The 12,361-nt window shown below is 38.1% G+C and overlaps 1 protein-coding gene across 1 annotated transcript; it reads left to right on the top strand.

The window, feature by feature from the left end:
- Positions 1-407: 407 nt before the first annotated feature.
- Positions 408-12,359, top strand: rabep2 (rabaptin, RAB GTPase binding effector protein 2). Its single transcript, XM_038282231.1, has 12 exons — positions 408-625; positions 7,065-7,220; positions 7,596-7,678; positions 7,753-8,127; positions 8,223-8,318; positions 8,792-8,890; positions 9,040-9,153; positions 9,918-9,996; positions 10,110-10,121; positions 10,248-10,402; positions 11,485-11,601; positions 11,691-12,359. Exons 1-12 carry the CDS (start codon positions 601-603, stop codon positions 11,793-11,795), a joined length of 1,416 nt encoding a protein of 471 aa, XP_038138159.1. The 5' UTR covers positions 408-600; the 3' UTR covers positions 11,796-12,359.
- Positions 12,360-12,361: the final 2 nt, after the last annotated feature.

Consider the following 12,361-nt stretch of genomic DNA (forward strand, 5'->3'; position numbering starts at 1 on the left):
TCTGAGTATAAGTTACCTCTCTTTCAGAAAAGGGCTTGACTTACTCTGCTTTCTCAGGTTTAACTTACCTCCCTTTCTGAAACAGAAACCCAGAGTTTCCCTCATTTCAGGGTTAACAAACTCAGAGTTTTCACTTAACTTCCTTTCTGAAACAGGCCCCAGATTTTAAAATAAGGGTGGTGACGAGGCTGTTAAAGCTGGAGGTTTTGATTTAAAAAATCTTTAGGAAATCAGGATTTTTAGAATTACTGTAAAGCCAGTGCTGAAAATATAGATTTATATAGAGGATTTTTTTTTTTATTGATAGTCTCTATTTTTTCCCTACAAAACTAATCCATATTAAAATATAACGGCAAAATAAACAGTGTCCCTGAGTGTTTGCTGTTCTGGCATCCAGGGTCAAGCCCTTGTGAACAGGAAGGAGGTGGACGTGTTTTCCGCAGACCGGGGAAAGTTGTTTCCTGAACTTCATACTGAGCTGATGGCTTCCACACCAAACCCTCTCCTTCCTAAAAAAATGTCCAAAAAGGATTTTTGGATCTCTAAATAGTCGTTTTTTGTAGATATTTCCCCCTCACTGATGCCCTGCCTGCTGAGAAGATGAGCTCGGAGAAGGAAGACCCAGGTAGTTAAAAAGCAACAGGTTTAACTTTTATCTGCTTTATGAAAGGCTTCCATATAACGCTACACCATTTATAGCTTTGGTTTTTATTTCTTCTCAGTGTCGCTAGTTTCCGGTGTCCGTTTAAATCAGCAGCTTTAAGCAGTTTGCAGATAAACGGCCTGTTAGCTTAACTGACCGTTAAAATGAACTACAGCCGTTAGCTGCGGCTAAAACGCTAAGCTAACTTTACAGAAAGTTGTAGCGTAGTATGAAATATATACTTTGAAATAATCGCTTTATTATTAAAAGTAAAATTCATTTATATCATGACAATAAAAACTTCCTTTAAACCATTTAAGGTGCAGCTAAACTGAGAAGTAACTCAAACTCTATCAGTAGAAAAGAGAAGCGAAAGTGCTCAGAAATATGTGTTTTTAAGGCATTGTTGATGCAGCAAAATGTTTTATTCCGTTTTTCTGAAGTTTCGGTAATATAAAACCTTTCTGTATCTAGTTTGGTGCTTTTTTTTTTAGGAAGTGCGTGTTATTTTACAGTAGTGCTGCTGAAAGAGTCAAATGAATAGATTAAAATCCCTTGAAATTTCATATGACGTCACATAAAAGTTTAACTTAATTGGGGCATTTAAATTTTTTTTTTTTTTTTACATGAAAGTTTTTTCAAAGTTAAACAGGGAAGCCTTTTACTAGATTCCAAAAGTATATATTTTTTAAGTGATTATTTCTAATTTATACTTAGACTTTATTTTGTCATTTTTTTATACACCAGTATAAACAAAAAAAAAATTAGTTTAGAACATTTCTTTAGACTGTTTCATATTTAAAAGTTATTTAAATTAATAAGTCATCAATTCTGATGATTATGCGTTAGCACTAATAATAATTAAAAGAAAATAATATGCACTTTTCACAGCTGTCCAGCAGACAGTTGGGTCTGCTGGACAGCTGTGAAAGAAGAAGCTGTTTATTGGCAGAGTACTGCAGTCAAAAATAATAATGGAAAGTTTTGTGGAAGGAAAAGCTGTGGTATAAAAGTAGCACAAGTAACAAGAATACAAACAGCCTTAAAGGAATAGTACACCCAAAACATGATTAGCCTTCATTTTCTACTCACCCCCATGCTGAACAACACTCTGGAGTACTTTTTTGATATCTCAAATGCATCTGGAGATCTGGGAGGCTTCTTGCTGTCTGCTGACATTCAAATAATGGAGGTCTATGGCGCCCGAGGCAGAAAGGTCCATAAAAGTCCACAAAAAACGTTTCAATATTCCTCCATACTGCTCGTCCAATGTATTCCAAGTGTCCTGAGTGGGTAGCTTCCATAATTTACTCGAAACGAAGTCATTTAGAATGTTTTTAGAGCATAAACAGTAGTGTATAGGGTTACCTAAAAGTGCGTTCACAAGTCTATGGAAACCACGGCAGACCAAACCAGATGAAAGTGCGCATTCAGCTCGGCAAAGAACTCATGCTCTTCCTCAACACTGAAGTCCTCAGACATTTTTCTTTCGTTGTTTCTTTCTTTGCACAGTTAAACAGCAAATTTCTTCTTCTACGCTTGCACTATCGGCAGAGCAGACGCTGAATGCGGAGGATTACTAAAGGCTGGTTTGTACTCAGAAACCAGGTTGTCTGCGTGTGTCGCAGTGAACGCAAATATGCCCCCACCCCTTCCGCAAACACTCTGCTGCATCTCTCCCAAATTGTAGGTGACCGCAGACAAGGAGGCCTCTGATTGGTCAAATCTACATCCGCTGTACACTATGCCTATCTCCTGTTTGGTAACTTACCAGCTTCATTTGTTTATATGACCTCCATTGTGGGAACGACTCCATTGTGGACTAACTAGAAGTGCGAGGTCCGCGAGAACACTGGGATCCCTTTTTCCACCTGGATTCCCGCTCTTTTTCGCCCTCATGTCCCTCCATTGTCGCACAAACTTGCCCCCACTTCCTCATTGCATCGGCCTTATCTAGACCCACAGCTAGTTCATGATTGTCCCTCTTGCGTTATGGCGTGGAATAACATAGCGCAGTACACGCTTCAATATTGGGCATAACCCAAAAATATCTGTGACACTGCTGTGGGAGTATAACCAGCCCTTTAGTCAGGAAGATAAATGATGGTCCGATGTCTTGAAGCCAGTATTGAACCAGAGATGACTGTTAAAGTGTCTCCCCTGGGATGAGGATAAAAAGGATGGGGCTGTTACTCACTGCTTCAAAATAATACATTTAGAAGTTAAGATCTGGTAGTCTGGAGGAAAGGCGGAGAGGTGAGATTCAGCGTTATGTTTCCACAGTCGGTGATGTTTTAAAGGTAAAGAGGATGATCTTTTATTTCCGAGTGGATCATCTAAAAAGTGGTCATCCTAATTTTCAATCATTCTGGTGATATGTTTATATTAGACACCATGGCTATCTTTTTCTGTGCATGCGCACTATCAGGCCTATATGTGTGGTGAGCTTTCAGATGGTCATTGAAGCTCACCTTTTTCACAGTGGTTCTTTGAAAATGGCAGAGGGTCGTGAGAGAAAAAGTGTCTACGAAGTGTATGAGGAGAAAAGAAAGGCATCGGAAGAGGCGGATATATTTTCCATTATGCTTTAAGCAGAGAGCTCGGATCGCAAAGCATTATGGGATTTGCTGTCACGGTGGCCCCGCTGTCGCCATAGGCTGTCGGGTAGCGAAAATTGCGACTAATAACAAAGATGGCGCAGGCACCGCGCAGTGGTCCAACTGGAAGGTGATCATCTGTCCGAAGTGTAAGTTGACTGAGTTTGCTATAAAGTCCACTATATATTCCTAGCTCTATATAATGATTGAAGGATTTAGAGGTTAGGGAGGAAGTGTGCACACAGTCAGCTTGTATGAGCTATGAGAACAGCAACTTTCATACAGAGCGTGCATGAGAAGAAATGGGCTCATGCATGCTTTCTCACGTGCATTTTTTTTTAAGTGGAAAAAAAAATTGAGAAAATCCTCCTCAATATGTTTAAGGCATCCTCTGCAGTTCTTGGTCCACTGTTTATTATCAAGTCCATGCTGACATCTACTATAATAAAGAAATTACAAGCTCCTCATATTTCAGTCTAGTACCAAGTATTCATTAACATTAAAAGGAAAACTAAAATTCAATTACTCAACCTGTTTTTGACTATTCGGAATTCAAATGGAAGAGAATGTTTGGTGGTATTTGAAACTATTGAGAAGCATGTCTGGTGCTCTGTTTTAATAACCGGAAGGTATAAACAGGGTTCCTGCGGGTCCTTAAAAAGTCTTAAAAGGCATTGAATTCTTTAAAATAAAACTAAGGCCTTAATTGGTATTAAAATGTCTTAAATCAGTCTTTCGTATATCTTAATTTTTAAAACATCATAAATAGGATTATTTTATAATTAAAAATGTTAAAATTGAGAATTTATTATTTTTTTTTAATAAATAAAAAAAAAGGGCTCGCCATTATTGCTTCCTTCCCGATAGCGGAACCAATAAAAGCGTTGTTGCGGCTGGGACATTTGGGAGATGCACCATTAACTTTTTGTCTGGAAAACATAAGCAAGTGTAAATGTAACGAAAATTGGCTATCCAGCCAAGAGTTTGCACATGTGAAGCACGAAAAACACAAAGCATCAAAATCAAGTTAACGAGAAACAGCCGGTATTTCTCAGTTTTGTTCCACCCTTGTCCCTGAACGCCTCCACTTATCACCAAATCAAACATACTAAGAGAACGATACAAAGAAAAATAGCTGCAAAAAAGACTTAGCACTGGTTATGTTGTGGCTTTAAAACTGATTGGTTTTGATCCCTGCTGAAACAAAGTTTGTGAATTCAGTTAAATAATTGTTGAAATATATCTGTCATTTGTGTGTTTTTTAGCTTTCTTCCTGCTTTTAAAAATGTGAAACATTAGTGCAGTGGTTTAGGTTAAAATAAACCTTTGGGTTAAGTTGTCGCAAGCGGGTTTTTCTTGTTTCTTGTGAATTTGGTCTTACATTTTTATTTCAAGTGGTCTTAAAAAGTCTTGAATTTAACTTGCCTTATGCTGTAGGAACCCTGTGTAAAGTTGGGAGAAAGTGGCTCAGTAAATATTTTTAGTAATAGTTTTTACACTTGCTGTCTTTTTTTTTTGTTGAGTTCTGTAATCTTGATCCAAATGCTTCCTCTTGTTACCCTACTGTTGGGTCTGAAAACGCTCATTAAATTATGTATATTTATAAAGTCTGTTTATTAAATGTATCAAATCTGTAAAGTTTATTCAATGCTTGCATTGCTTTGACATAAACTACCTAAATAAAAAAAAGTAATGTATCCGGTAAAGGCAATGGAGCACTATTAGCATTAAATTGGCTTCAGTGTTTTAACAGAAAAAAATACTTCCTAGTTCTGAAGGTGATATAAAAAGCTACATTATTCTAATTTATCTAAATTATTGGATAAAAGATTATATAATGGTTTGTAAACACATGCAGGTTTGTTTCTGGTGAGTGAGACTTAATAACTTCTGACTGGAAAAATATTCCATTTCTTCTTTTATTTCCACTGCCATTCAAATTGATCTGAATGTTCCTGATAGGTTTTATTTTATATTTTTAAGAATGTTTCTGATAGCATTAGGGCTGAAACAATTGTATTAATCTTTATTGATTATTGAAATAATCGTCAACTAATTTAGCATCGATTAATTATTAACTGGAGTGTAGAGACTCTAAAATATGCCTTTTTCTGACAGAAATTAGAGCAGTAATTATATAAAAATTATAAAAATATATATATAAATATTGTGCATTTAAGATTAAAAAAAAAAACACCCTTGTCCATCAATATGCTCTATCCAGAACTCCTCAAGTGGAAAAGGTTTAGTTTCACCTGGGTTAATTCTGTAAAAAAAATCTTTAAGGAGCCTTTTGCTACCTGATTAATAATCCAAAAATTAATCAACAGATTAATTGATTTGCAAAATAATTTGTTTGTTGCAGCCCTAGATAGCATGCATTAGGAGTTCAAAGTACATTGTCATTTAATAACATCCTGCTGTTGATTGGCATTAACAATGTACTTAGATCTTAGAGAAAAATAGACTGAGTTGGGCTGCGCAATGGATCAGTTGAATATTCCGTTTTCAGTAAATATGGATTTTATTTTTTTATTATTAAACAATGCATTTTTCGGGGCTTCCGTAGATCAAAGTGTGTTCCAGTAAGTCGTGTAATATCCCCATTTTAAAAACTTTTTTGTGCCAACTTGTTTTACAAGCATGCTTTAGCTGCTCTCTGAATTCAGGTTAACACGTAGAAAGGACAATTCAATTAAGAGTTAGTCTTCAAAACTATCTTATGTAATTTTTTTTTTAACTACAGGGTGAAATAAATTGTTTTTAATTAGATTTGGAATTTAAAAAGTCAGAGATATATGTTGAAGCCTTATTAACCAGTTCTAGTGTTTGAGTGCATGAGTTAAAGTTTGGAAGAGTGTTTTTTTTTCTCTGCAATTTAAGCTAAATGCATTTTTTCTTTATTTTTATTTTTGCTGTCCAACCTTTTTGCCATTTGGGGCAAAACTGTCAAAAGTCGCACGGCTACAATTCTAAACAGTTTCATTGTGAAATGGCTTCATTTTTCCATTTTTCGCTGACAGTAGTAGATGAAGCAAATGGATAATGAAGTCGGTGGAGCTTTTGACTTTTAAAAATAATGTTTTTTAGATTTTTTTGTCTAGATTCTTGTTGTCAGTCAGAAACAAGAACGCAATAATGGCTCCTCTGCAATAATAAGAAATGCTTGCTAAATATATAGGCTAGTTCAATAAATTGGAGCCAGGTATGCTTATATGGAAACGTTAATGGATTTTTAAGATAATATTCTAGTAAAAATCACGTTTAATGGAAGCATGAAGGGTTTTCAAAAAATATTTAAGTTAACAAGAATTTCCCCTAAAAATGTGTAACGTTTCAAACTACATAATTTAAAGCAGGCATCCCCAACCTCGGTCCTCAAGGCCCGCTGTCCTGCAGGTTTTAGATGTTTCCTTGCTCCAACACAGCTGATTTCAACTGAAAGATGATTAACAGGCTTTTGGTCTACTGCAATCATTATAATCAGCTGGGAAACCTCTAAAACCTGCAGGACAGCGGGTCTGGAGGACCGAGGTTGGGGATGCCTGATTTAAAGGGCTTTAAATAGTGCTGAAAAGTAGTGATAGTTAAAATCTTTCTATCCTGTTGTGGTGAGACCCTTCAGTTAATTAAGTATATTAAAGACTTGTAATAAAATTGATTGTGTTTTATATGATGATGTAATTAAAATAATAAAGTGTGAAACCCAGTAACTGAAGAACCAGTTTAGTTTATTAGAAGGCTTTTCCAGCTTGTATGGGGGCCGTTTCATGTTAGACCTCCTAGAAAAAGAGAAAGAAATGATAAATGTGTCTTGTTTTCAGTGGGCAGCCTGCAGGCCCAGCTAGCCGAGTGCCGAGCTCAGGCTGAGCACTGGCAGGGCGTGGCAACAATCTGTGAGCTGAGCAAACAGGAGGAACTGGCAGAGCTGCAGAAACAATGTGATGAAGAAATCCAGTCTCTGCAGGAGGCTCTCAGAGGTCAGGAAGCAACCGTGTGTGTTTGAAAAGCTGAGAGGATGTAAGAAGATGATGGATTTCAGAATAGTGGGATTGTTTACACTGTCTGAGTTCTAATTCACATTTAAAGTGAATGCTTGTTGTTTTTTCCTGAGTATAAAGAACGTTTTTTATATTAAAAAGCTTTGAGAAATTCTGTGTTTATAAACCTTTGTAAAAAGAAATAAAAAAATCATACCATCATAAAAATCATTGCTGTTTTTGATCAAGTAAACATTAAAACCACAAGTAGTTTTTTTTTTTAACTGTTTTTGTAGACCATTGAAACTAATAATACTCTTGAGCAGTGACTTAGTAAAATATCCTGAATTAATTGTAAGTATCCGGTTTTATCAGCAACTGTAGCCCAGTATGAAGCCAGGATAGCTGTGCTGCAGTCCCAGCCTGTGGACTGGAGGAGAACCAGTGGACACAACACGGTCAGTTTGCTTCTGCTTTAAGATGTAAAGCATTTTAATCTGAATCTCATTGTTTGTTTTTCTGTGCCTGTTAGACCGGTAGCAAAAAGGGCAGGGCCGAATCCGACGTATCCGTCAATGAATCCCTGACATCGGTTGGCAATAGCTTGAAGGAGGACGAAGCGGCTTCGCCGCCGGACCAAACGCGGAGTGGACCGCTAGAACCTGAGGCAGCGGCAGAGGACGGGTCGCCCCTTTCAGCTGAAGGTTATTATTCCTTACAGAACTGTGACTCTGCCTCGCTGTCCTCATTCTCCTTGGACACGCCATCTCTGCCCAGAAAACTACTCACTCAGGAAGACACAGAATCACTGGTTTCCACGGGAACACTAGTTCCTGAAGCCATCTACCTACCCCCTGCGGGACACCGCCTAGTAACTCACAGTGACTGGGATGCCCTCAATGCGCAGGTCCAGAAACGGCAACTAATACAAATACAGCTTTAAAGTGAGATGGCTGCTATAAACTTTTTTTTTTTTTTTTTTTTTTTTTTTTTTTTGGGCAGTTGTCAGATCTGCGAGGGGAAGTGAGCCGACTGCAGGCGGAGAAGGAGGAGCTGGAGAGAGAACTGGATACCCAGACCCACCACACCCATAAACAGGTGGGGCTTTCTGCTCTGATTGGCCATCCTAATTAAATGATCATCAAACAATCCAACTGTTTCCAATCTATTGCTGAGTCATCAGGGGATAAGATACTGAAAAATCAGATGATCTTTTCCGCCTGCCCACCAAAAACATCAAAATGTTAACTTTCCACTGATACTTTTTCATTTTTATCTCAGTAAAAGTAAAAGATTTTGGACATCTGGGTGTGGGCGTATATTAAGGACGATTGTCATATAATAGTTTGATTCCCTGTTTCATTCTCACTTATCACAGTGGGAAAACCTTTATCCTCCATTCAAATGTTTTTGTTGGTTTTAGCAAATGTAAAATTAATGACTTTTTTAAGGTTTGAATCTTCAGCTCAGACCTTAAATCAGCTGTCATCTGATCACTGCATCTCTGGTCTCAATGGGCTTCATATAAAGGCTACCAGTTTTAACACCAGTTGATGTTTGTTTGTGTTCAGGTCTCATTGCTCCAGTCTCAAGTCCAGACCTCAGAGACTCTCCTTCAAGATTTGCAGAAATCTTTCAGCCAATCACAGAATGCGGTTCAGAGCCGGCTGGTGAGTGACCTGACACTAAAATGGAAATCAAGTTGCTGATTATAATAAGATAGTAGAATTTTTTTTTTTAAAACACTGTTTATATTTCTAAATTGAAATCCTAAGGAATTCAAATGAAATGTTCTTCTTCTGTATCCTCTGGGGTCCAGGCGGAGTTGTCTCTGTCTCAGCGGAAAATGTGCTGTGAGCTGTCCAGACTGAAAGGAGAAGACATCGATGAGCGTTTATTGGACCCCAGATCATCGATCTCAGACACGCAGCAGGTAAATCTACCATTTAAGAAGCTAGCCTATGTAAATGCTGTTTTTTTTTAAATGAAAATTCAGTTCGTAATTTAAGTGGAATAAACACCTGATCAAAATTTTAAAAGGAGCAGGAGAATAAAAACAACTCTTTTGAGACAGCAAATGAAATAGGCTGTTTAACAGCTGATTAAAAGCTTTTATGCCACAGCAGCAGTGGGTCAATTTAATTTACATTTCTTTTTTTTACTAAATATATCAAGCGTTATAAAACAAATAGGTCTAGTAGTAGACCCCCAAATGTAGTTTTTTCTAGCACTGAGGCCAGTACAGTACTGTCTGCAAAGGAAGGGATTAAAAAATATATAATTTTTCTATTTGCAATCAAGCACCTAGAGGTGAAAGTCTGAAATAATAAAAGGTCAAGCTTATAAATTTTGTTTTTCTGATTAAAAAATCCTTTCCTGGAGTTTCATTTTCTGCTTAAAGAAAGAGTTGTATTTGATCTAAAACCTCACATAGTGACGTTCTGTATCCCTTCTTTTATTTTTTGTTCTTATTCAAATCAAACTCCTTATATTAAAGTTACTTTATCGTGAAAAGTTTAACTGTTTGGGTGATATTGAATGTGCCTGCCTATGAAAATCCTGGCAAAATGACAGCTTAATAGCACGTAACCATCAGAGACTAGAGGATCCTGAAGGAAAACGACACATTTACAAAATGGCACATGTTAATTTTATGCAAGACCTCTGTGAAATTGATTGTTTATCTTTTGCCTGTAGGGGGCGCACTGTGAGGAGCGACTTCGCATCGAGATAGTCAATCTGAGGGAGCAGTTGGACAGTCGGGCGGAGGAGAACGGTCTGTGGATTGTTTAAATATCTGCTTACCGGCTAACTTCCACCATGCTTAAACTGTTTCTTTGTTTTCCTTCATTCCTCATGGCGGCTGCTGATCAAAACTACCAACATCAGATGTTTTAGAGGGTGAGTGGACGCCATGGTTTATCATTAGCCTGCTAAGCCATCTGTAATACCATAAGTTATTTATCCCTGATGTTATTAGTCTCAGAAATGCTATTAATGTAACTGTGCTTGTGATTCTTTCTGCAGTGCAGCTTTCCACTTTGAGGACAGAGACAGAGAAGATCCAGGCTCAGAGGGACCAGCAGCAGGCTGAGCTGTTTACCTGCCGCAAAGAGCTGGAAGCCCAGCGGGTGGCGCTCACTCATTTGCAGAACACCAACAAAGCCCTCACCAGTGATAAAGTAAATGAAACCGGCTTTTAGAACCAAGGCTCTCGAGTTTGATTAAACAAGATGGGGCTAATCCACCATTGTCTGTTGTGCAGCAAAATCTGTCAGATTCTGCAGTTTGCAAAAATATTTGTTTGATTTTTTTTTTTTTTTTTTACATTCTGTCACATTTCAGCCACCAAGTTTAAGGCATGTTACTGGGATCTTATGAAGACTAATTTTGCATGGTTTTTAGGATGCTTGTTTGTGAAAGTTAAGTAAACGTCTGCACATCTGTGGACTGAAAATGTCCTTTTTTCTGGGGCAAAGGTGCAGGAAAGGTCAGATAGAAAATGTTCTGAATATCAGTTTTGGTCACCTTGAAGAATCTCAGCTGGTTTTATGCCTGATTGGATTCAGATGTTTTGAAGCAGAGAGGCATCTAAAAGTAACCAAAACGGATCCTAACCCTAGATTATCCAAACCGTCCCACTTAATCTCAGGCTCTATTTTCGCCTTTTTCCCAGAAAGTTAACCTCTGTCCCCTTCTAAGTCTTTAGAAGTCTTAACCAGTTTCTTTCTCAGTCATTTTGTATTTAAATGAGTTTTCTCAGCTTGGAGCAGCTTTACCCTCCCTGCTGAAGAAAAGCGTCCCTGCAGCATGATGCTACCAACACTGTGTTATGCAGTGGTGAGCATGTGTTGTGGATGGTGGAGCAGTCTCATCAGAGGACCTTCCTCTACCTATTTGCCATCTCACCAACATGAACCTTGAGTTGTTTTTCTCCTCCTGCCTTCCATATAGGCCATCTGTGGTGTTGGTATTGATGTCAATCAGGATGAGGTGGATACATTGCTCCACCTTAAGTGGATCATTATGACTCCTCCATAGTCAACCCCACCCCTGTAGGTTGCTTCTCTGATGAATGATTACATAGCTTAGATGGACGTCTTTTTTGGTGGTTGATTACATTGGATTTTCTTTAGACATTTTGAGAAAAAGGGGGTAAATACCACATTATTCAAAAAATTTTGTATGTGTGTTTGTAAAGCTGTTTGCCCGGCATGTGTCTAAAGCTCATATGGGTTAATATCCCCATCTCTGTGTCTTTCAGGCCCTCCTCCACCAACAGTGTCTGGAACTTCGTAGCCAAGTGATCAGCCTTCGCTCTCAGGTGGACACCAGCCAGGCTGTGCAGAGGGACTTCGTCGAGCTCTCCCAGTCGCTTCAGGTAAAGAATCAATGTCCAATCATGATGTAAGCTTTCATATCGACAACCGATTCTGTGACATCTATATATTTATCTCCCTCCGCTTTCAGGTTAAACTGGAGCTGATCCGGCAGGCGGAGACTCTGGAACAAGTCAAAGAAATCCTCGGGGAGAGTGTGGGAGAAGCTGGCGCTCAGCCTGCTGAAGTCTCATGAACGTTAGAAAAAGATGTGAAAAAAACCAAAGACCAGCATCAAACATATCGCCTGGACCAAGAAGGTCCACACGCTGGACAGACACCCCAAGAAAACTCTGCACTATTTCCCCCTTTTTCTATTACGACACTGGAGCGTGTCTGTTTTCGCTAGCTATGCTTCGATGTCAGTAAATCAAACGGTTTCTTAGTCATTGAGAGCCATGTTTTAAATGACTTCCTGTAACATTCCTTCCTGTAAAAATGCAAATCTGAATTTAATTTGTTTATAAAACTAACAACTCTAGCAAAAACACTCATCAGTGCAGGTAAAAATGCGTCTGTAAGCCATATTATCTGTGATGAAGGACCTCTTTACAGCACAGTGCAATAAGAGTTCATGAAGCAATGCAAACGAGAGGGTTTTTTAATGTATGTTATTATATGTAATAATGAGTCTACCATTTGTCAGCTATCAGGCATAAATCTACAGTCCATGTCTTAACTGCCCATACCAGCCTTTAAATTGACACGTATGACTGGATTAGGCAATAAAAGTGGTATTAGTAGAGATATAAAAGTTTAACA

The sequence above is a fragment of the Cyprinodon tularosa genome, unplaced genomic scaffold (assembly GCF_016077235.1).
Source record: "Cyprinodon tularosa strain WSP-4 unplaced genomic scaffold, ASM1607723v1 ctg181, whole genome shotgun sequence".
Classification (NCBI taxonomy): domain Eukaryota; kingdom Metazoa; phylum Chordata; class Actinopteri; order Cyprinodontiformes; family Cyprinodontidae; genus Cyprinodon; species Cyprinodon tularosa.